The sequence below is a fragment of the Lytechinus pictus genome, chromosome 3 (genome assembly GCF_037042905.1).
Source record: "Lytechinus pictus isolate F3 Inbred chromosome 3, Lp3.0, whole genome shotgun sequence".
NCBI classification, from domain to species: Eukaryota; Metazoa; Echinodermata; class Echinoidea; order Temnopleuroida; family Toxopneustidae; genus Lytechinus; species Lytechinus pictus.
Genome location: NC_087247.1, coordinates 43308719 through 43333478, shown reverse-complemented (window position 1 = coordinate 43333478; position 24760 = coordinate 43308719). Strand labels below are relative to the sequence as shown.

The window sequence follows — 24760 nt, the reverse complement described above, 5'->3', positions numbered from 1 at the left end:
AATAATTTGGGTAGAATTTCTGATCAGAAAACACCAATTACTTTTTGTGATTTGCTGGATATGGAAGAACTTAACAATTTCACCCATTCATACCTTGCAAATCTCAGGGAGATTTGTCTTCAACCCTCAAACTCATTCACATACACTCACATCTGTTCCTTCTCTCAAATTATGATAAAAAATAGACAAAGTAGTCTCCATCTTTTTGTACTTTATTCACATTCATTCAAAATTTCATACGTTCAAGTTCATAATTCAAGAAACATATATGAACGCTGTTGAGAAATACTCCAAAAATAACCAAGATAGATCTTTAAAATGTAGTACAGAAATACAGTATTGGGCTTTGCCACATTTGAATTCTAAAATCAGGCATTTGATGTATGAGTATCCTCTCTCCAATCAAGTGGTAATGTGATACTCGCCTTCTAAATAAAACAATTCAGATATGTTTCCATTCACAACAATTATTGAAATCTCAAGTTTATATACACATTCATAATTTTTAACCAACAAACTTTTCTGAAGCAAAGATAATACTCTTTCGAAAAGTATGAAGTTATCATGAGAGGAAGGAAAAAAATACAGCAGCAAAATGGAGGATATTGACAAGATAAAAATAACCACACAGTAAAGCATGTTACAAAAAAAATATTCAAAGTGGATCATATCATTTAGCGCCTTATTCCTAGATAATAAAATCCTGAAGAGATAGAAATCATTCTATGCAAGGACCAGTGTTTTTCCTAAAGGACAGATGTATTCATAACCTAAATACTGTAAACAATGCCATGAAAACTCATTTTCATCTTGAATATTCCTCACTAAAATGCAAATATACTAGATAACTAATATTTTCAAAGCACAATCATCCTTGAAGGAAGAAAATGTAAAAAAAAATGCAGAAAAATAGAACATCATCATGATTAAGTAACACGTTTTAACTCTTTACCTGATTTGAGATTTGTATTGAGAAACACTAAGACCATCAAAAAGCAAGATTGGAATAGTTTTTTTCATATGGAATCAGACAGATGAAGAACTGGATTCTTACAGCCTGAAAGCATAAACATTATTTTTATGAACTTTGCTCCAATGTCTTTACTTAGGAATGATTTTTTTAAATAGAAAATATCCATTCACAACAATAGTTCCAGGGGACTGTTACAAAAAGAGTTGAGCTTAAAAACAAAACTCAGAAAATCAATCAACCAATCACAGGTGGGCCTGGATCACTGTATACCAAGTTTCAGCTAAATTAACTACATGTATTATGTTATTAAAAAAATCAAGAATCTCACATTTCACAGCGCATAGAGACGTTATTCATAATGTGTTATGCGCTATACAAGAACTGACTATTAGTATTATTTTTAAATATTATTGCAAGTATTGTCATACATTGTTAATGGTTGCATTTAAAGAAAATATGACAATTAAAAAAAATGGTCTACAGGCATCAAATATGATATATGCTATATATTAAAAAAAAGGGATTTATCGTAAAGCCATTTATCAAAGCTAAAAATACACAAGATTATAATTTTTCTTGGAATCAGTAAAGCAAAGTTTGAGAATGTGCAGGGAAATCGGGGGAACAAGGCTGCAAGTTTTTCAAATGTTTTTTGATATACAAAATAGGAATATTATTTTTGTTTAACCTATATTAGAAATTAATCAACATTGTGCTACACTGAACCAAGGTGAGGCAAATGGGGCTTTATATATTCTATTCTTTGAAATGAAGAGCAAATAAACAACTACACTGGTAAAACCTAGGCAATCATGTTATATTATTGAAGAGCGCTTAGTCTAAGAAAATAAATGAGAATCATATTATTTCTTTAGGTTTGTAAGAAATCAAATACAGATTGTGCTGTCACATCATCTCAGATATTTATGTTAAAATAAAATCTCATTTTTCCATGTATCCTCAATATATAAATTAAAAATACTTTGTTTTTACCATTTAATTTTTGCATGGAGAGGTATTTGATCAATTACAATATAATATTGAATATAATGAAGATTAAATGAGGATGAGTGAGGTTGCATGAAATGTCATAAACTTACAACTTTATAAAAGATCATCTTCAATAAACTCTGTAACTTTAGAAGTTTCCTAAATTTTAATAAACTGTTCTCTCCATATCTGCTTCTATTAAAACAAATAAGATTTTGGAGGGCATTCCTTTGAATAATTCAAATTCAAAATTTCTAATAGAAGAGATTAACAGATACTATGGAAGGGAAGGTTAATCTAGTCTAATATATTCCGTGAATCTAATGTCTTACTTGCATACATCATGTCGTGAAGTGTAAATGAAAATGCATTGCATATGATTCAGATGACGTACCTGTCTAATATATTGAGATAACTTTTCATTTCAATTTTTTTTTTGCAAATCCTCATTATGAAGTTTGAATGATGTCAAAATTCTAAGTAAAGCTATGCCTAAGATTTTAATGGGTACATCTCATCAAATCTAACCTGGATCCAATTTGATATTTTTATATAAAACTAACTTTACTTCTCTAATGGAAATTAAAAACCACATGACCTTAAAAAAAACCCATAAAATAGATACCACTCATTTATATTCTCTTTATAAGACAGATTACAATCAATAAAATTCACAATATCTTAATTTTTACTACAAGGATTTTATCAACATGGTTCATTGTATTCAAAATGAGTCTGTTTGAAGATGAATTTAATGTGCAGTTACTTGGCTATGCCATAGTGATAACATTACATACAGAGGGAGCATTTCAAAGAAACTTCAACAACAGTATTAATACAGTCAACTAAATGCTTGTCTAAATCTTAGTAAAATAATATGAATTACATAAAAATATAATTCTTTCATTCCAATCTTTCGAAGTTAGTAAGGACCATTTTATCTAACTCTTCAAATACCAATTTGTAAAAATTTGAGTTTTTCAATTTCTCTGATTTAGTGCCATCTCTCTCGGAAATATTTTTATGTGTCTGAATAAAGGCAATTCAAACACTTTCCTTACAACTTTGGTAATTGCATATGATCAGGAAGCTTTATACAAATATTGAATACTCACATTTTCACCATGTTCCATGATTGGGAAATGGTTTTAAGCTAAAAAAAAAATACAACAGATTTTTCATGTTTTGGGGGATCCCGACAAAATAAATCTAGACAATATTGTATTTTCTCCTAAAATGTCATATTTTTAGTCTGAATCTTTCACACATGTGTTTTATGGTATCCATTCCAATTCATTTTATTTGAAGCTGAATTCAAACTTTGAAAATGAATATATTTTACCAAAACTTTATAAACAGACTTTAAAATGAAAGGATAATAAAAAATTTTGAGACTCAAAATCTCAAGAAAGCATGGAAAAAACATAGATACTCATATCATAGTGAAAAGCAAAGTGAAAATATAAAATGCTACACCTTTGGATACTCCATGCTCTCGCAAAAGATTTTTGAAATAACTTGATCTCATAGAAAGGTGTTAATCTGATGCATTCCCAAGCTCATCTTCTAAGAGGGATGAAAACTTATTGGCATCTGACCAGTCCTGCATAAAAATGAACATGAATAAATCATTTCACATCCATCATTTTCCCCCCTCAAATCTCAGAATCAGCTTGGGTATAAACTGAAGTAATATTTGCAATACGGTAAATACCCTAGCAGTCTTTGCTGCATTGCACTACTCCATTTCGAAGCAGTATTTTCAGGGCTACCAATTGAATTTTGCATTTTCAGTTTTCAGTAGCATCCAAAATACATATTTACAAAAAGTCAGTATTTTTCTGTGTGAAAAAATAAGAATGCACATTGACTAAGTCTGATCACTGATTACATTTCTGTTCCACACATAATTCTTTAAAAGGTGTGCATAAGATTTGAATTTGACTTTTATATTTGGAATCCACTTTGCATGCTGTTACTATGCCCGTCAAGCTTCCGGCAAACGACCAGTATCCAGTATCGGCCGCACAGAAATGCTGTTAGCGTAACATTGCCCAATGTTAATATTTCATTTAACAGTCTATACACTACAATACTTTAATCACTGTGAATATGCTGCATGTTGCTGTGTCTGTCAAGTCTCTACAAAGCTTTCAATTTGTCATGAACAACTATTGTTCAAAGAGTATTAAAAGCCTTTGCTTATATGTAACTTATAACTTCATTGAACTACATGTATTTGTTTTGAACGTTTGTTATCATTTTTTAAATGGAAATCCTCTACAATACTATTCAGAAAATAAATGTCAATTTGCTTTAAAAACAAAATTATGATATATTTAAGAATTGGACAGAAGCAGAATTTGAAAATGAAAATTTTGATTTGTAAATGAAGTAATTTTGGGTCTGACATGCACTGTACTAAAAATTATGTAAAACATTTTGATGGTATTTTCTATTCCCATTTCCCTATTGATGCTATTATAATCATGAAGTTTGACTTACCCTAGCTTTTGGTTCCTCATACTTGGGCATAGGACCGGGGGGTTTATTTCGTCCATCATCTCTTGATTTTCTCTCACCATCAGGCTGTCCTCTTCCTCCTCCTCCTCCTCGTCCACCACCTTCTGACATAAAATAAAGCAAAATATATAATAGCAGCAAGATTTGAATATAGAAGTACATTAGTATATGGAGCCATGACAAGATATCTTATTTTTATTCATTTTTAATTCATTAGAAATATATTTCAAAGCCATTTTCAAGTTTTAGAAACTGAATGCTCTCCCCCACCAAAACATATAGTTTGATTCTCAATGAGCTGAACACACACTACCCCCCCCCCCCCAAAAAAAAAAAAAAAGTAAAAAAAAAAATCACTTTTGATTTCTATTCATTTCATTTTCTTTTCTTCAGTTATTGAAGAAAAGGTTTTTTCCCCCAAACACCAATAATTTTGCATCCAAGAAAAGATCAACGTACATAAAATCCCATGAACAAAGGACACAGCTTTAAAAGCTGAATTGTGACATATTTACTTTCTGAGGACATCTCAAAAGAAAATTATAACTGATTCCAGCTTAAGGAAAAGAAACACATTATCTTCTAATGCAAACACTCAATGAACAAGATATAAACTCTACTTCATCATTCAATTCAAACAAATACCTTATCCAATCCACTACAGGGATTTGTAGAGCAGAGCACCAGTATCCAGTTATGTAATGAAATGCACTGATGAGACTGTGAAATCCCCCAAAATGTCTGCTCATTGAAAGACTACAATAATGAGCTAAAACTATTACCTCTCCCTCTCGCAGATGGCCCTCCTCCCCTTGGTTTATCACCGTCCCTCCATGCACCAGAGTCACTATATGATCGGTCTGATGGTGGGGCATGTGAAGATTTGCCTACTGTAGAGCTGGCTGGAGGTGATGCTACTGTCTCACTGCGCTTTGCCCATGCATTCTCCTGTCACATCAAAAAATATTCAGCATTTCAAATTGAGAAAATTGCTTACATGTGAAAAATTCTTCTACAGAAGATATATTTGGCACAACACAGACCAATCATTACCAGTCAAGTCAACAGATACCTCAACAAGCAAACTGCAGTCTACTAAATAGGGCGATGCATTTTGGTTACATTTATAGATGTTCAAAACATCATTGGCTTGAGCTTGCCAAATGCTTGCTAGTTGAGGCATCGAAGATTAACTGTGATTTTAATGACAGCATCATTTTTCCCATCTATGTCATAAGAATAATTGGATTTAATTTAAATAAAAAAATTTTTTATATGGTGATGAAATCATAGTTAACTGATTTTGGACTAACCTTTGGAGGCGGGGCTGGTATTAACTTAACATCTTCTTGCCTAGGTGAGGTAGGAGTCTTGGGTGGAGGCGGAGAAGTAGGAGTAGGCGAGACTGGTGCTTGATCGTCTTTATGAAATACCTCTTCATCATTAGACCTTTCACTTTCTCTTCTCATTATTACTACATTATGAACCAAAAGAAAATCGGATTGATAGATGATTTCTTTTTTCACTCATGCCTATTTCTTTGTCATTGTATTTCTCACATTCTCTTCTCATTATCACCACAGTATATGTGTCTTTGAAACAAATAAACTGCAAATACCTTTACAAAGTTTACATCATGATTACACTGTGCCAATTCCAATATATAGATAATAATTACAGTGAAACCTGTATAAAGAGCACCCAAAAGAGACAAAAGCAATCTCTATAATCAGATGGTCTTTATTGTAAACAGGGGAGTGCATTATGAAAGGACTTGGATGTTTCATCCAACACATCCTGTTTTATCTGACAGCTACCATAGTAACAATATTTCTCAGTTAATCAAAATGAAGTTGTCCCATCTGACAACTTGTGGGTTGACAAATTTTGATGCAACACTCCTGTGGTTCATAGAATACATGTTTCATTACCAAATACTATTCAAGGTAAACCATACTTAGTCTTTGGACAACTAGTCCTATATAAGTTTTGAATGCATCCTCACTGTACCGTTATCATGTTAAGCTATTTGTAATAGTTTGGATTCAATTTATTTGAATTCTTCATGTCAGTCCTGCTATCCATCCCTTCATATTGGAAAAAAAAAATTCAAACTGGTGGCATCAATGTCTAAACCATCTTATAAACTATGTACTTTGTTAAAACAATTTAGCCATGAACTAAAAAAAAACAAAAAAACTGTGGATGTAGGCATAATCCATGAAAAGTATTCACCATAAATTCTTTTAGTTTCTTTAAAATCTCATGAACCTATAATATAAGACCGTATTACTGACGACCTGCAATAAGGCGGTAAAACATGTTGTCTTGCATATCACACCAAAACCCTAACAAATGATTTCAGATGTAATTCAATTTAAAATCAAATTATCACTCAAGATTGCAGATTTCCCTCCCCGTTTTATTGATCAGACAAGAGTACAAATTTCATCTAACCTGGTCTTGGACCTCCCCTTCCTGAGCCTGAGCTACTGTGACGTGTTCTTCCTTCCCTTCCTTCTGATCTTTCACTGTCTCTCCTTACACGGGCAGTGGTATGCTCTGGGCTATCACCAACAAATACACAAATAAAAAACCTTTTATCATATTGTCTATTAAAAATAATAAACCATAGAATAGATCATTCCTAGATAGACCATGCTATATAAATTCCTAAAGGAACATATCTCCCAATAAACTGTCTAATTCAACAAAGTAGTCTACTTGGGTGTTGCAAGAACTTTGCAATCGATTTCAAGTCAATTTTAGGTCCTGAAACCAATCATAAGTCTAACAATTAATTGCAAATTTACTATTGATCACTATTCTGCTTCTTACATCAACAAGAATAAATTTATTTAACCCTAATAACCCCGTGAGAGTGGTCCAAATAACCCGGCTCTTTTAGGGTTAAAATCAATCTGCAACTGAAATTTGCAATTGATTGCAAATATTTCTTGCAATACCCCCTAACACTAGTTATAAAGCTGCATTGCAAAAAAGAATTTTTGCATTTTGGATACCATATCTCAAAGATTGGAGTATGATTACAACCATCCACAGCCAAGTTTTATGGGTATATGTTAGTTGTATCTAAAAAAAAAATTGGATCAGAGCTACAGCAAGCATTCCGAGAATAATAATAAAGCAATATGATAAATGCAGATTGATTTTATTGTATGAATAATAAAATACCCTTTGACCTCTCTTATCTGGACACATTGGGACCAGCACCAATCTGGATTAGGGATTTATCCGGAACTAGGAGACCCAATATTATATATACACGTTGCTGCCTCCCCAATGGTAGCTACATATTATCTATTGTAGTGGGTGCACACAGACATTATATCACTGCTGTGTCAGTGCAAATTATAGGCGTTTTTTACGGAAATTAACTGAACTCAAATGTACCTTTTAAAATGCCACGTCTCTTTTATTGCACATAGAAATTAGATGAAATTTTCAGAATGGATTTATTTGACATTTCTCTCTTTATCAAAATCAAATTTCTGTTGGGGTGGACTTGCCCTTTAATGGTCCAAGAATGGTATGTTTAGTTTCCTGTGTATGTTATCTTGTGATCTTACCCGTCTTTCCTAGGGACTTCTTTATCCAAATTCTGCGTGTGTTTCTGTTGTTCAAACTGTCTCTTTTCCCTCTCAAGTCTCTCTGCTATCTCCCTTTCTCTAGCAGCAGTGTCTACAGGTTTAGCCCCTCCAAAGATGGAAGCAGCACTTGCTGCTTTGGTAGGATTCTCTTCAATGGGTTGAGTTCTTTTCTGTAGAACCAGCTTCTTCCTCTCACGAGGTGCTTCTGTATTATGACCAAAAAAAAATTACTTCCAAGACTTCTGTTATTTGTAATGTAACTACACTGAGCATGACATTCATCATCAGCATTTAAAGTATTTGTTTACAAATTATAATTTCTCCTACTAAAGCCCCTTTATTTACTATATATTTTTCTTACTTTGTGGGGATGGACAGTTCAATTCCTTGATAGCTCTCCTCAAAACCGTCCTGATATTTGGGCCAAAAGTGGGTAATGTTTAAGACTTTTCTGTCTTCCTTGATTGTTCCCTACATCTTGTGAGGTCTCCCATGCAGATTCCTCCTAACAACTGTGAAATTTAGTATTCTCTGGAGCCTGTGGGTCTCCTAGCCACAGGAATGACCATACCATGTCAGCCAACTATTTCTCATCACTTGTACTATCCTTACCAGGCCAATTGACTGGAAGTCGTCTTTGTTTTGTTTCGACATAGACACAAAAACATCTTTTGAATAATTGAGTCTTCATTGCAATGGAATTATTTTGATATCCAAGCCTTCTAATAGTTTTGTTACAAAGAGGACTCTATTCTCATTCGTTACATTACCTCTTTCAGGAGGTCCATAGTCATCTTCATCTCCTCTCCTTGCAGGCCCACTGCTATCGTTTCTCCTCCACTGATCTGCAAATAAATTTCTGTACACGTTACAAACTCAACAATGGAACTGATAAACATGATTTTCAAAAAGAAATTAAAGGGGAATCCAGCCTTGGCCATAAAATGTTGTGTTGGGAAGGAGAAAAATAATTAAACAGAATGGTGAAAGATTGAAAGAAATCGGACAAGCAATAAGAAAGTTATAGCTGCTTTAAAATTGAGATCACTAATAGCATGTAGATTTCAAATTGGCAACTGGGTAAGTAAATTATGACAAGGGGCAAGGACAACTTTCCCATAGGCCATGTACTTTATTATCAGGGATATGTGGTTTTCTCCTAAGTACCCATTCCCCTGGGCAGTAATCTAAATATAACCCAGGTAGTATATTGTTTAATGTCCTCATGAAAGAAAAATATAATTTGAAATCAAACTTTTGGGAAAAATGATATTTTAGGCATAATATGTATTGGAGTACATGGAAGAGTAGTCCTTGCCTTACATCACTATGACATCCCATATGCAGCCAATTTGAAGTCTCCATGAGTATGGTGATTACCAATATTTACAACTTTTAAAAATTCATAACTTTCTTGTTGTTTGTCCAATATTGTTCAAATTTTCACCTATCAACTTGTCTGATTTTTCCTTTTCTTATAAAAACAAGTTTTTATTTGGGTTGGATTCCCCTTTAAACACTTCACTGAAGCTATATTTAACTACAACACCCCTTTTCTCATTTCTACTAGGGAAAATTGAAAAGGAATAAATCTATGAATCTATCCAATTAAAAAAAAAAAAACAGATTTTTGTACCCTTATCTATAGAGTATAATTAAGCAATTATTCATTTCACACTTCAGAATAATATTACATGACTGATTTTATACAATAATTTCTGACTTTGCACAGTATTTTTGCTCATTGGTAATATTTTTTCAGACAATATGACTTCATTTACCTCTTTCTTCATCTCTGCCTGGGCCAAATCCACCTCTCTCATAGCCCCTGTCCATTCCACCTCTATCTGGTCCTCCCCGTTCATATCCCCTGTCAGGGCCCCTATCAGGGCCGCCGCCTCTACCATAGCTGCTATCAGGACCACCTCTGTCATAACCCCTATCAGGGCCACCACCACGATTATAGCCCCTATCGGGACCTCTATCGTTCCGTCTATCAGAACCATAATCTTGCTGGGATCCACCACCACGAGAGTAGCCGCCACTACCACCCCCACGATCCCATTCCCTACCAAAGCCACCTCCCCTGTCTCTGTCAAGGTTCCTTTCGAATCCTCCTCCTCCTCCTCCACGATCATAGTTCCTTTCATATCCACCTCCACGGTCTCTGTTATAACTTCTATCCCCTTCATATCCCCTGCTGCCAGCATTATCAGAACTTCCTCTATCCCGCCATCTATCTCTATCACTCTCGCTAGGTCCACTAGGTCTGTTAGAGCTACCATATCTATCTCCACCTGTGAAAACCAGATCGAAAGCCAATTAAACTTCATTCAGTTTCACATCAATTACCCATGCAATGAATAACAAATAAAATGTCAATCCCTTCTTATAAAACCTATAAATCATTCACATGAATTATCAAGCATGTGTGATACTGTTATCAAAGTCAATCCAAATGTAAATCTGGAGTAAATAGAAATTCAAATTCACACTTCTACTGAATGCTAGATTTTGCATTCCTTGTTCAATATCTATGACTAAATAATATGAACAATGAATTCAGGATGCTATTAGTTACACATTCACGTAATACAGGAAATATCTACGTTCTGGTTCCATATTCCATGAGGCCAGAGGCCGAATGGAATATGGAACCAGAAAGTAGATATTTCCCGTATTTCGTAAGAACAAGCAGGGCGTAACGATTTTATCTCTTTAAGTGTATCCTTATATTATTGCAGAATAGGGGAAATGAATAGAACTAAACACAGCGCAAAACCCTGCATTTTGAGAGTGATTTTGGAAAGAAAGTCATTCATGACATCACAATGATCACATTAAAAAGAATGAACATTTTGCCATTGAAATTGATGCATAAATAGTAGTGCTTGGTTGAAATCAGCACTAGGCATGCACGTAACAATGAAAACAAAATTAAACCAACAGCCACACACAAAACAGATAATACAGGCTCATATTACCTGTTTGATCTTTGTGACCCAGTAAAAGAGGTAAATACAGGTTTGTCTCACAATAAAAATCAACCAATCAGATTACAGAATCCATGAGAAATATAGCCTACTAGGAGATATACTCATTATTTTTTCTGTCATAGCAATATCATTTTATAAAATATTTTCTACAGAAGGACAAAAATAATCTTTACCTGTTTAAAGAATCAACAAACTGGTACTCAAAGAAAGTGTGGTTTAAGTTAACTAGTGTTAACCCAAAAGAGACTGAGCCTGCATTGATGCGGGTTGGAGTCTATGCAAAATGTATTATAGCAAAATCATTCAGTCTCCAATAGGTTAACTGGACCTCTAACAAGAGAATTCTACCTTTATGAACAAATTAACAATTGAAAAGCGTTTTAAAAGATAGCTAATGGAGGAATCCCCCCCCCCCCCCCCCCCCGGAACATAAGCAAAGATTATACTTACAGAAATGAAATGACATAAATATAACCAAACCTTTCTTTAAGGTCATTTTCTTTTTTGCCTGCTGACTGTAGAGCTTCAATAATCTAGCACATTATAAACTTAACTACTTCCCCCTTGTTCTTCGAATCTATCACTAAAATTTGTCTACATTTTATATATTCATCATTTTATAGAATTGGATCTGCCTTAAAAAATACAAGCTGTATATGAAACTCATAAGTAATCAGGTTGATTAATTGGCCTTGATTCCATTCACTTCTATTCAAGTTATCAGTGGGGGGGGGGGGGGGGGGGCATGTACAATAGTAAGACCATACCCTGATTCCATTCACTTCTATTTGAGTTATCAGATCTCCTCCAATCACCAGGGGTTTTGTCAAAGAAGCCTCTGTCACCACCTTTGCCATCTGAGAATATGCAAAAGCAGAGAAAAGGGACATAATAACAATGATATAGAACAAAATATGATACCTTGATTCAATTTCAGACGACTGTCCCTCTCCTGAAGATGGACAGTCAACCTCCCTGAAGCGTCAAGTCTTCTCTCCTGTTCTACAACTCCACTCGCCGACTAAAGATAACCCTTCTCTCAACTCTCCAACTACTCAATCCTCTTAACTTCTTTCTGGTTTAAAGTCATTCTTAAGTTTAAATAAATACACTCATTTCCTAAAGATACTCTACTTTCTAACCTATCACTTTCTAAATTCTCCATTTCAATCTTCCTTCTGGGCCCATTGCAAACAACTTTTGCCTTAAAAAAACTCTGGATAATTTTTTTGCCAGAGTTTTTTAATGTGTAATTTTCAATGGCATTATTTTGTTTGCCAGATTTTTGGTTTATTTACTAGTTTTTTTATGGCAAAAGTTTTATGCAACAGGTCCATGGTGTATCATAAACCACTTCCACAATATCCAAAACCAATAATATAATTAATTGAGTGAAGATGAAAAACAGTGTTGATATCAGGTCCAGGATGTAATGTGACCCCCTGTCTGATGTAACAGTTCTCAAATTAATCTATTAAGACCGTAACCTGGCAGAAGAAAAAGTCTGGCCACATTCAATTATGAATTTTATGCTGCAAAATCTTTCATTTAAAACATGAATCATGTTTACCTCTTAATACATTTTCAAATTATGCATATTAAGGAATATAGGTATTGTTTTGCCTGCATTTCACCAATGGGGGTTCAGACCCCCCCCCCCCCCCTTTTAATATTGTCATTGTTGCTCAATATTTTTTTCCATCTTTACTATACCCACCCAAAGAACTAGAGATACAGACCTGTCAATCTTATTCAATTTATCTCCTCTTAGGATTACCAGTCATCATACTAACCTGTTTGAGCCTGACTCGCCAGATCAACACGAATCCGTCTGCTTTTTAATTGCTGCAAGGGAAATAGAGATAAATTCTCTGAAATCCTCAAAAAAATAGAAAAGCAGGAGTGCAAGAAAACATTTTTGCGGAACTCTGGAAAATAAATATTCAAAAATTCATCTATCAACTCAACAGAAACAATATTCAGATCTAACCTGATGATGCGGGAATTACAATTCAGTATTATGTATTTTAGGTGCTCAGCCTTTTACTTCCACTAGTTTTGAAAGGAACTCTTTTGATCTATGTAAATGTTGAAATATTGATGATGAAATTAGATGCAAAAATTACTCACTGCATTGTTGAGGGATAGTGCCTTGTACAATGATTCCATATCATCAACCTCTGCATATCCAAAGCCTTTAAGCCGCTGGGTGTCCCCCTCTGTTGGTAACCTAACATCACTCACCTACAGCAAAAAGACAAACAATAAAAAAATTATAACAGCTCATTTTTTGAAAGTGTACAACAGTCAGTCATTCTTTTTTACATAAGATAGGAATATCATTATGTCATATATTACCTGAGATTTTACTCAAGCAGCCCGAGCATGAACAATAAAGGCAAATTACCAGCAAGACCCCTAGAACTACCCACAAATCGAGGATCAAACAATTGTTTCATTTAATGTTGCAACACCATGAAAGTCTACGTGTGGGACTTTAATATTTACCAAGTGTAACATCATAAACAATCTTTCAGAGGCAAATATTATTCCTTTTTTTTTGTAGTTTCAAACTAAATCAGAAGAATTTCCAGGAAAAATTAGAAAATAGAGGGCCATTTCATGAATATAAAAAGAAATTGTGAAATTTCAGCAACTTTTTGGGAACCCCCCCCCCCGCCCTAGATCTACAGTATATGGTTAAAGATTGGCAAATTGTTCATGCTTTTAAAGGTCATTTGAATGACAATACTCAGCCCATGTAATATTTTTCAAACATACTATAGGCTACTTATCATTCTATATTCTATGAAGGTGCTATTGATGGGGAAAAGTTGCTTTGCATTTTATTGATGACTAATATTGATAATTAAGACTTACATTACAGTTAGCTCCATTGAGAAACTTCATGATATCTTCTGTTGCACAGTCAAAAGGTAGGTTGCCAAGGTAGATAGTGTAAGGAGGATTTGGTGGAAGCTTGCTCTTGTCTATCTCCACTTGCTGGGCACTCTTCGGTGCAGTGGGCAGGGATATACGCTCAGGGAGAGATGCGCTGGAATTTCCCCATGGTGTTGAAGAGGAATCTGTCAAAAAGTCAAACCATTCTTAGTAAAACAATGTCTAATACTGAAGTACGGTTTAAATCCACAAAGGTAATTTTGAATCTGTTTAAATCAATTAGACTCAATTCAGCACATTTATTTCAGCATAGTAAATTAATCCTGTTCAAGGATACATCATTAATGAAACCCACTATGTTATGTTAATAATAACAATAACACAGTTCTTGTATAGCGCATATCACATTATGACATAACGCCCCTATGCGCTTCCAAAGGCCTTGGATATTATTACCCTGGCTTTAGCCCAGCAGCCTTTTTACAGCATGGATGCATTTCAAGGGATAAATTCCTGACAGATACCCATTCACCTCACCTGGGTTCAGTGCAGCACAATTTGCATCAATTCATTGCTGATGGAAATTACTGTCTTGTGTGAGCAAAAATGTTGAACTTTATTGCACCATGTAATAATAAGTCTTTATGGGTAATATTGGTAGCTTTTTCATGCCACTTGTTGCATTAATTATTTCAAGGAATGCGATTTAATATCTAAAAAAAAGCAGGAGACTGATACAGAAAATGGTGAAATAAATTATTAAACATTTTACTCAGTCTCCTTTGATGTGCAATTGATGTATACATTCTAACAAGCTGTTGGCATAGCTCATTATTTCCAGCAGGAACACTACAGTAATTCTATTTGAGTGATATCATTTACTTAATTCCTCCTTTTTAGAACCACTTTTTGTAAACTATGAAATCCTTTTGTAAAGGATGCATAAGATACTTACAATCCCCATCTGCATCTGCTGCTTCATCTGCCCATGATGATTTTGAAGAATAAACAAAGCTGGTACCAGGAGCAGGAGTATTATCACCTGTTGACAGGAACTCATTTAGATTCAGAGTCTTCCCTTTCTTCTTCTTGCCTTTCTTCTGTCCTGCAATAACAAACAAAAATCAATGTTTAGTGAAACAGCTATGGAGGAGGCACAAGAATTTTCCACTATGTAATCCATAAATAATTCATTTGATGATTACATACAATACCTTGCATTTTGTTGTTGGAGAGGAGGGAGTTACTATTAAGCAAATAATATTGCAATGGGAAATAATTGGGCTGTAGTAAACCTAGCATTGGCCCTCCAAGATCAATTTAAATAATTGTCAAACCTGAAGGCATACATGCATATTTGTCAAAAAGAAAAAAAATTGTGCATATACATGTAAGATTAGTGACCTCTGCTATGAATTTGTATCCTGGACAGACTAAATCAGCTTTCTATAAAAAACCATTACCTTAAGTTTTTCTTTGAAATAAAAAATCTGTTGTCAAGCGGTTTGTATGCATATTTTAGCTTTACATGTACATACTATGTTGTCCTATGCACATTCCCATTTGTTCACTTTTAGCTCTGGTCAGGCCTTTAACCTGTACATTTTCTTGTGTATTCTGGCTCCTATTTAGTGACTATAATTGAGTTGAAATGATCCTCAATGATGCCTCACTGTAAATGTCTGCCCAGCAAAGTTTCTCATTTTCATATTTGGATCATTCCACGGTATTAGCAGGGGGTATCATCTTGCTACATTGCTCACTTGTCCGTCCGTGATCATTTTTGATTGAGTTTATGATATGGATAAAATGTATGGATTTAAACTATGTTCAAATAAAATGATGTACAGTGTCTAGTGAGATACCTCTACAGTTTTATTTTTTTATTTCTATTCTGATAAAGAACAAAAAAAAACTTTTCATATTTTTTTTCATCAAGGATGGAAATTTAAAAATGGAAATGTTAACACAACACCTACCGAAAAAATTACTTCCCAATATTTTTGTCTACTTATTTATGTTGGATGATTTATTAATGTTCAGTGTGCAAACAGCCAGCTATGTTAGGTATGATAACTTGCATTGTCTAAATTTACACCAATACTTCATGAACTGATGATTACAATACTCATATTTTTTTTCCATTGATTTTTCTTTCTTATAAGCAAATATAAAGTGTTGAAAAATGACTGTAGATTGCTTTGTTTTTATAAAATCGACAATCTCACTCGAAAGTTTGTGCAGGAGATCGTTGACATTGACATTACCGCCACTCGATCGCTTTCAAGGCATGGACACTGCAAACAGTGTACACTCCTATTACAGAAGCTCAATTTGATTGTACCATGAATTTATTGCGCAATCCACAACTGGAGTTGAATGACATGCACTTCGATCATTGGCCCCTAATTGAACCGTTTTCTGGAATGTTGATAATAAAGGGAGGGGGGCAACAATGGAGAGAGAGAGGGAAGACAGTTGATCGAGAAACGGGAGAGACGGAAAGAGACAAGTATAGGGGAGGGGGGTGGGCTAGATTGAAAGAGTTCGAGAAAATCAGGCCAACTCAATTATTTCAATCCTTTCATTTTATTCTTTCATTTATATTCATTCATGTAATGTATATGTTCACAACCAGAATAATTTCATTTTAATCATCCATACTGCATTATTTGCCCACATTATTTTGCAGTAACTACGCATATGGGATAGTAAACCAACAGCCACTTTTCTTTCTACCTCTATGCTTCGAGTTATAACATAGGAAACATGCATGTCTTTGATTGCACAATCCACAGGAGTTGACCTCTTACTAAACCCACTCCGAACAAAATGCGGTTCTACAGACCGTACCTTGTGCTTTCTGGGCCAGTTCATCAGGAGGGTGAGAGAGTGAAAGAGAAATGGGGAGAGAGAGGGGGTACTGACAGACAATATATAGAGACACAGTCAGAGGGTGGAAAGAAAAACAACTTGGGGGCCGTTTCATAAAGCTGTTCGAAAGATAAGAGCGACTTTAAGAACCACTGGTGAACCTTTCTTACACGCTCAACCATCACTGTGGCTTCTTAAACAACAAGTGGAATGCCTCTGGCAGTCTCGCCTGCATTACGCGATTTAATATAGCAGCAGTGCTAACTTTGAAAACTACTATAAAATAATCATTTACAAAAACATCATTCATATAATGACATAACACCACGTTCATTGACCATAGATGACATTTGAACGGTGACTTAAAACTTGTCAACTACACCCATGTCCACATTTCATTCACTCTATCCATAAACTTTCAAAGTTATGATGGCAATTTAACAATTACCCCAACATGGCCAAAGTTGCATATGGTGCGCGAGCTTTCTCTGCCTCAGCACCTTCTCTCTGGAATAATTTGCCCATATATTTAAGAATGATACCATCACTGGAGACCTTCAAATCTAAACTGAAGTCTTATCTTTTCTAACAGTATTGGTTATTGGCACTTTGACACTCATCCAAACTTTCTTTCTTTCTTTTCTTGTGCACCTCGGAATAGAATATTTCTAGATAGATGGCGCTATATAAATGCCTATTATTATTATTGACCTTAAATGACCTTTGACCATGGTCATGTGACCTGAAACTCGTACAGGATGTTCAGTGATACTCGATTACTCTTATGTCCAAGTTTTATGAACTAGATCCATAACCCTTCAGAGTTATGATAGTAATTCAACAAATACCCCCAACTTGACCAAAGTTCATTGACCCTAAATGACCTTTGACCTTGGTCATGTGACCTGAAACTCGGGCAGCATGTTCACTAATACTTGATTAACCTTATGCCTAAAGTTTCATGAACTAGGTCCATATACTTTCTAAGTTAAGATGTCATTTCAAAAACTTAACCTTCGGTTAAGATTTTGAAAATAATTCCCCCAACATGGTCTAAGTTCATTGACCCTAAATGACCTTTGACCTTAGTCATGTGACCTGAAACTCAGGCAGGATGTTCAGTACTACTTGATTAACCTTATGATAAAGTTTCATGAACTAGGTCCATATACTTTCTAAGTTATGATGTAATTTCAAAAACTTAACCTTAGGTTAAGATTTGATGTTGACGCCGCCGCCGTCGGAAAAGCGGCGCCTATAGTCTCGCTCTGACAAAAACATAACTTCAAGGGTGGGTATGACAGTCAAATTTTAGTGATTAAAATTTGCACAGCGTATGGGATCCGTGCGTGTACTCAAAACGGGCCTAGTTTTCAGGCCATAATATTAACAGATTTCGTGCTCTCATTAGGCTTATTAGATTAATAAATTAATTTAAAATTGTCCCTTTTTTAGAATGGAATATCGACAAGTTTCATCTCGCACTTAGAAAAAGAAGATAGTCATCATTTTCATATGACATAATGTTCTTAGAATGTCCTGGTCCCATGTCAAAACTCAAAGTAATAATAATGAAACATATAAGCTCTTTTTAACGGTGATCCATATCCACCTCACAATTTTCCTACGAAGTGCTGCTTGAATACAGAGCTTAGATTGACCCTTTTCAGATCGGAATATTAAATATTTTAAGCTCGCACTTCGCTTGCTTTATCGTTTTTCATGATAAAAAAGGGCATTTATAATGCCGAGATTCTAGGTCGAAATCTGAAAAACGCACGCGCATGTTTATTCAAATATGCAAATTATTCTATCATTATCCAGTTTCAGATCACAATATCATGTGAAAGAAAGGGGCAGGGCATGGGGGGGAGGCATGAGATTTTGACAGCTTTGAAGGGTGGATCCATGGAATTGAGATAGCATATTTGAAGAACGAAATAAATGTTTTAATATATTTTTGATGATGTAAAAAAGAGAGTTATAGAGGAAAATGGATGTCAATTGATAGGCTTTGCTGTGATAGATAGTGCGATCACAAACAAATTGACGAAAATATCAGATATTGTTATTTTGAATATATATATATATATATTACTCTTACAGAAAAATCCTAAAAAAACACCTTTCTAGCTATGTGAATTATGGACCAGAAAGCATTGAAGAAGTGATGCGGTTGGTGACAAAGAGATGCTCCATCCGAAAGGCTGCGGTCAGATGTGGGGTTCCAGAGGCTACCTTGAGGAACACTGTCAGAGGATTGCCCGATACTACCAAGAACTGGACAAGATCTTGATAAAGTATGATCTTAAGAACAAACCTAGGTTCATATACAATGTTGATGAAACAGGTTTTAACCAGGAGCATTCACCATTGAGGGTGGCGAGTGGTAGTAGATCGCTGTCGATTGTTTCCTACCGCTCAGCAACCACAACACTCCTTGCCTGCGGATAAGCTGAGAGATCCTCATTGCCACCCTATATTGTATTTAAAGGCAAGAATTGGATGGCAGAGCTGACTCTGGGATCATTACCAGGCAGCAGGCTCGAGATGACGGACAGTGGGTGGAGTAATGGTGATGTCTTCAGACAGTTCCTGAGCAAGAATTTCATCCCATCCTTGCCAGACCGGGAAGCTGAGCAACGAGTTCTCCTACTGTATGATGGACACAAAAGCCACATAACTGTTCCCCTCATAGAAGAAGAACGGCAGCACAACGTGATACTCTTCCTCCTTATCCCTCACACAAGCCACATTCTCCAGCCTCTCGACGTCGGCTGCTTCGTTCCGATGAAGGCACATATCAACAGGCAGTGAACAGATTTCCTCTCCAAGCATTCTGGGAGGTCAATCTCCAGATTTGACATGACAAGCCTAATCAGTCAGGCATACCTACAGGCGATGAGAGAGGACAACCTCAAGGCGGCATTTAGGAAGTCTGGAATCTGCCCATTTGACCCCGAAGCAGTAGAGATCGAGAGGACGACAAGACCAAGTACAGTCACCAATGCCAAAACCCCTCATCTGGTTCATCCCCCATTAACAAGCTCTGTGAAGGCATTTAGAGCAGGAGGGGTAGCCATCACAGAAAACGGAATCTTCCTGAAGATCTACCGTTCTTCTACCACAGAGCAGACGACCCAGACTCATATTTCTAAGGATAGATCAGATGATGAAGAACGTTGTTGCCAGTACCATTTGGACGAACCACCATCAGCCTCTGACATGGGCAGTCATTAACTGGGTGGCATGTGACTCCTGCAAACACTGGGTCCATCTTGGTTGCGCCGGACAAGTTCAAGTTGGCGACAATGATTTTTTCAAGTACCCTTGCTGTGAGAAGGAACAGTGAGTATATGTTGATATGTTAATATGTATACATATATGAATAAGTAATTATGTGAATATGTAACTATGTAAATATATGAATGTATAAATATGTAGATATGTAAATATGTGAATATATGAATATGTAAACAATTTTTATTTCTGAAAAATATGAGATTTGTAAATGGAAAATGAAAACAAGAAATTTAGTTGAATATACAAATCATAAATTAGTATCTTTTCTTCATTCTCCTTTTGCTAAAACTGTGTTCATGTGGCGATGAATTAAGTGTGCTGATGAGAGAAAATTTTCATTTTCCCTTAAATTTCATTCCCCAATAAACAAAACAATAAGAATGGGGGTCTAATGATTTTGCCCTGAAAGATGGTAAAAATGATGTTAATTTTTGTGAGAAATGTTGATAATGATATAATGAATAGATCCTGTAGACATATTATACAATGGAAATCGTGGTTATGATGATAAATCTAGTGATAGTGGTGATAATTGTGGGGGCACGCCTTTTGTGAAAAAAAATAGCTTTTACTTATAGAGGCCTAAATATATAATCTTAGAAGCAAGTAAAAAAATAATAATGAAATGATTTGTATGGTGAAATTGAATATAATGATGAAAATGATAAGTAAATTTTTGGCATAATTTTGAGAAAAATTTCTCAAATTTTAAAATCAATAATTTGGCCCCCACCAGGCACCTACCTCCTCCCAATCATGCCAGAATTCCTTAAAGTTTCAGCAATGTATTACGAGTATTGATAAGACAGTCATTGATGTGTATATAGATGGGAAAATCCATTATATTGCAAAAGACTATTCTTAACCTAAAAAAAATCAATAAATATTACCAATTTTGAAGTATTTACTCAAATGGCTGGTTTCGACTGTTTCATGACAATAGTTGTCGACCACAAGGGGGCAGCAAACTTACTGTGCAAAATTAGGTCACACATGTGAGCAGACGACAGAGTCGGTAAGGGTTACAAATTTCTTGAAATTACATTAATTTTAATCTGAAATTTATATTCCAAGCCATGAAATGTGATTATGTAAGATATTCTCGTTCTTTTGAGGTATTGGACGTATATGCGTAATAATTTAGGTGTCTTGGAATTGTCAAGAAAACCAAAATGTGTGCAAAATATGGTCACCCCATCATACAAAACATGAACAGTATCCAATTTTTAGGTGTAAATCTCGAATTTTTCTGCGAGCGAAAATTGTTTATTTATATCCTTATCTTTTTCATGATTACAAAAAGTGCTTTCCATTCTTCAGGTAGAAATGTCAGCTCGCGTTTCGCGCTCGCATTATTTGATTGTTGAAATATGTAACGTCTTCATTGCTAACTGCAAGCAGTCGTTAACAGATCTTTTTTTATCAGATCAAAACGTATATTAAAAATTTCTGCACGCGCGAATTGCAGTAATTATTTAGTTGGCTACACATCTTGTTTAGGATCACAAACATTACCCAGAATGTTAAAATTTTATGACAAAACACATGAAAAAAAAAGCTCGCGCTCGCACTATGTTAATGAGGCTCATGAGATTATTATATATTCATATTGATTTATAAGAATAAAGCCAAGAAGTGACTATTAGGACGAGGTCTAACCCTTCAAACAAACGAAAATCAACTTTGAGTCACCGATTGGGGAAAATGTGGTTGAAAAAAAAATCTGGCCCAGGGTTACCAGACGTCCCGTATTTCCCAGAATCGTCTCGTATTTTGCTCCTTTATCCCGGTGTCCCGACAAACCCTTCCCGGGACGCCTATTTGTCTCGTATTTCAGATGATTGAAAAAAATATAGACCTAGAAAGTGATGAATTTTCATCAAATAACCAACAGATGATGAAGCAGAGACAACAATGAAATCGACATCTGTAAACTTTTGCAAGTTCTGCAGTGATTTTCTTGCTAGCCCAATACAATGCAAATGAACTGGCCTCCTTCCTGTGTGTGGCAGGCTACTAGCTAGGCATGTAGGTTCGGAGCAGATTCTCAGTGGTGCAAACAATCTCACATGATAAACAGTTTTTCCACCAAAATAATCAGAAAATCAGCAGGAAATTTTTATAATTATATTATGGATTCTCAGATAACTGATTTGGTGATGTAATTGGAGGAACAAGTTTGTTTTCATAACTAGATCTAGTTGTTGCAGCTTTCCTTTAGAGTATTGTTGTGATCGGTGCGAACTTGTAATGGGATGGGAGAGATGCGTGTATTATGCCGCGATGTTTCTTCTAATTTTTAAGTTTTGCCTCCGACGAAGATTCTGTTAGGATCGAAAGCTTAGGCCCCTTTTTGACTTTATAATTTACTCCATTGGCTCTCTTTTATTAGATAAGCAGTTTTCAGCAGCTTCTTTTTGCCAATTTTTAAGTTTGACAATGTTTCACTGTTAAATTTTATTCATTTAAAAAAATCAATATTTATTTATAAATGTATTAAAAAACACCAAATATCATTATGATTTTGTTAGCTGATTGGATTTTTTTGTTTGAATTTTTTTCTTCTTACTTTCTTTTCTATCCTTCATTTTTCATCTGTATATCCTTCCTGTTTGCCCCTTTATTGTTCCATCTATTTTTCCTATCTTTCTTTCCTGATCCTTTCTCTCTCTCTCTGTTCATTTTTCTTTCTTTCCTTCTTTTTTTAATTTCTTTTTTATTTCCTTCATTCTTTCTTTCCTTAAACTTTTCTTTGCTTCCTTCTCCCTTCCTCTCCTTTTTCTTTTTGTTCTTTCTCTCCTTCCATCATTTTTTTTCATTCTCTCCTCCCTTCATTCTTTCCTCCCTCTCTTCCATCCTTTCTTTAATTCTATATTTTATTTTTTTTGTTCTTATATTTTTTCCCTTCCTTCCTGATTTCGTCCGTTTCTTTCTTTCTTTCCTCTTCTTTTTTCTTCCTTCCTCTCCCTTATTTTTTCTTTCACACATTTATTCATCTTTTTTCACCTTTTTCCCCCCTTCCTTTCTTTTTCTTTCCTTCTTTATTCATTTCAAAGAATGACGGAAACCTTTATTCTTTCTTTTATCCTCTTTTTATTCTTACATTCTAATTTTTTTCTATTTTTCCTTCATTTTTTCTTTCTTTCTTCTCAATTCATCTCTTTTCTTTTCTTTTCATTCTTTCTTTCGTTCACCCTCCCTTCCAATTCTTTATTTTTTTCACAAGTCTAACACTATGTAGCCTTCTTTTTTTATTAAGACCTGACTCAGTCGATTCGCTCATGCAGCGTACTTTGTGGATTGTCCCTATTTCATTTTGTGAAATTTGGTCACCCTGTTCTGGCCCCTCCCCCATTGGCGAAGGCTGGATCCGCCCCTGTTGTTTCTTTTGTCCTTATTTGCAAAGCAAGTCTCCGATATGGGAGATTGTTTCCCATATTGGAGAAAGTCTCCCATATTACCATTGGCCGTGCTTCTCAAACATTACATGTAATTGTAAAGTTATACGATGGAACTGGCTTTGTTTTACTTTCTTTTTCTTGTAAAGTTGTAAATAAGAGTCCAGCCTCATTTTAGTTACACTTACAGCTCGGCCAGAGAGGCAGAGCTGAACATAACATCTGGTGTGGCAATACTGATTGCAGAAAACAGCAAATTAATCCACTTGTCATGCATGGTCTGTTTGCACACACTCAAGTCTCAAATTCCATATGGTCAAGTACGATCGCGAGGCTCCAGCTAGCTAGCTCAGACGAAATCGCGATATGCCGCCCTTCAAGGCTTCACACGCATACGGAAATGTACACATCACATGCCCACGTTTCTTCCTTTGGCCACCACAGAAATCAAGCGCGCGCTAGGAATTCCGACACAACTTCACACAAATTTACTCTACCTACAGCCACAGAGTAGCATTCATATAAACAGGTATTAATTGAATAAATGATTCAAACACCACAATATACTTCTAACATTATATCAACGATGCAGATTCATAAATTCACAAATAGAAGCTTGTAAGAAGTACTTCAATCGCTTACCAGAGGCCGCCATGTTGATAGAAGTGCGCAGGAAAAAGAAGTTAGAAGCCTAGAATTTATATTGCCAATTTGATGACGGTACGGTCGACGTTGGTGAATTTTATGTCTAGCTTCAGTATTTTTATTTGATGAAATGGAATCGGGATACTAGTATTTTCTTTTAATAGCAGTGAGCATTTACTCACCCTCCCAAGTTATCAAAATCATATCCGCTATGACAGAAATGAGTGTCATTAAAGATTTTCCCTATAAGCAATAATTGCAATATACTGTAGAAAAACATTTATTCATACATTTTTTTTGGTATTTATTGATGTAATTATTATCATTTTGAATACTAGTACCATATTCTTCTTTATTAAATGCATCCTCTGACATGATACACCAAATATAGTAATATTCTTCTAACTATATCTCCATGCTACTAGTCTCCTTAGAATCAAGGAGAGAAATTAGAGTTTGTTTGTTTGTTTGTTTTATTTTATTTCTGCGTTCACAATACATTATCACAAATATTTACATTGTTTGTAATATACAAAATGATTCATA

General features: G+C 35.0%; 1 protein-coding gene across 2 annotated transcripts; it reads right to left on the bottom strand.

Annotated features, from left to right (window-relative positions):
• Positions 1–194: 194 nt before the first annotated feature.
• LOC129255588 (eukaryotic translation initiation factor 4B-like) lies at positions 195–24318 on the bottom strand. 2 transcript variants are annotated; one of them, XM_054893933.2, is made up of 14 exons: positions 24212–24318; positions 14950–15099; positions 13974–14179; positions 13224–13337; positions 12887–12938; positions 11861–11950; positions 9879–10394; positions 8868–8942; positions 8077–8302; positions 6944–7053; positions 5800–5960; positions 5269–5434; positions 4469–4590; positions 195–3566 (listed from the first exon to the last, which is right to left on the bottom strand). In XM_054893933.2, the coding sequence occupies exons 1-14, from the start codon at positions 24222–24224 to the stop codon at positions 3501–3503; spliced, it is 2067 nt and encodes a 688-aa protein (XP_054749908.2). In that variant the 5' UTR covers positions 24225–24318; the 3' UTR covers positions 195–3500. The 2 variants fall into 2 exon arrangements, with proteins under 2 accessions (XP_054749908.2, XP_063953195.1); XM_064097125.1 differs by having other exon boundaries at positions 4469–4587; positions 24212–24302.
• Between the last annotated feature and the right edge of the window lie 442 nt (positions 24319–24760).

Bases quoted from the DNA above. Each gene is read 5' to 3' on its own strand.
- LOC129255588 (XM_054893933.2), bottom strand. The intron at 14,180-14,949 runs GTAAGTATCTTA...ACTTTTTGACAG, and splicing joins AGCAGATGCAGATGGGGATT to ATTCCTCTTCAACACCATGG. The intron at 8,303-8,867 runs GTAATGTAACGA...GTCATAATACAG, and splicing joins CTATGGACCTCCTGAAAGAG to AAGCACCTCGTGAGAGGAAG.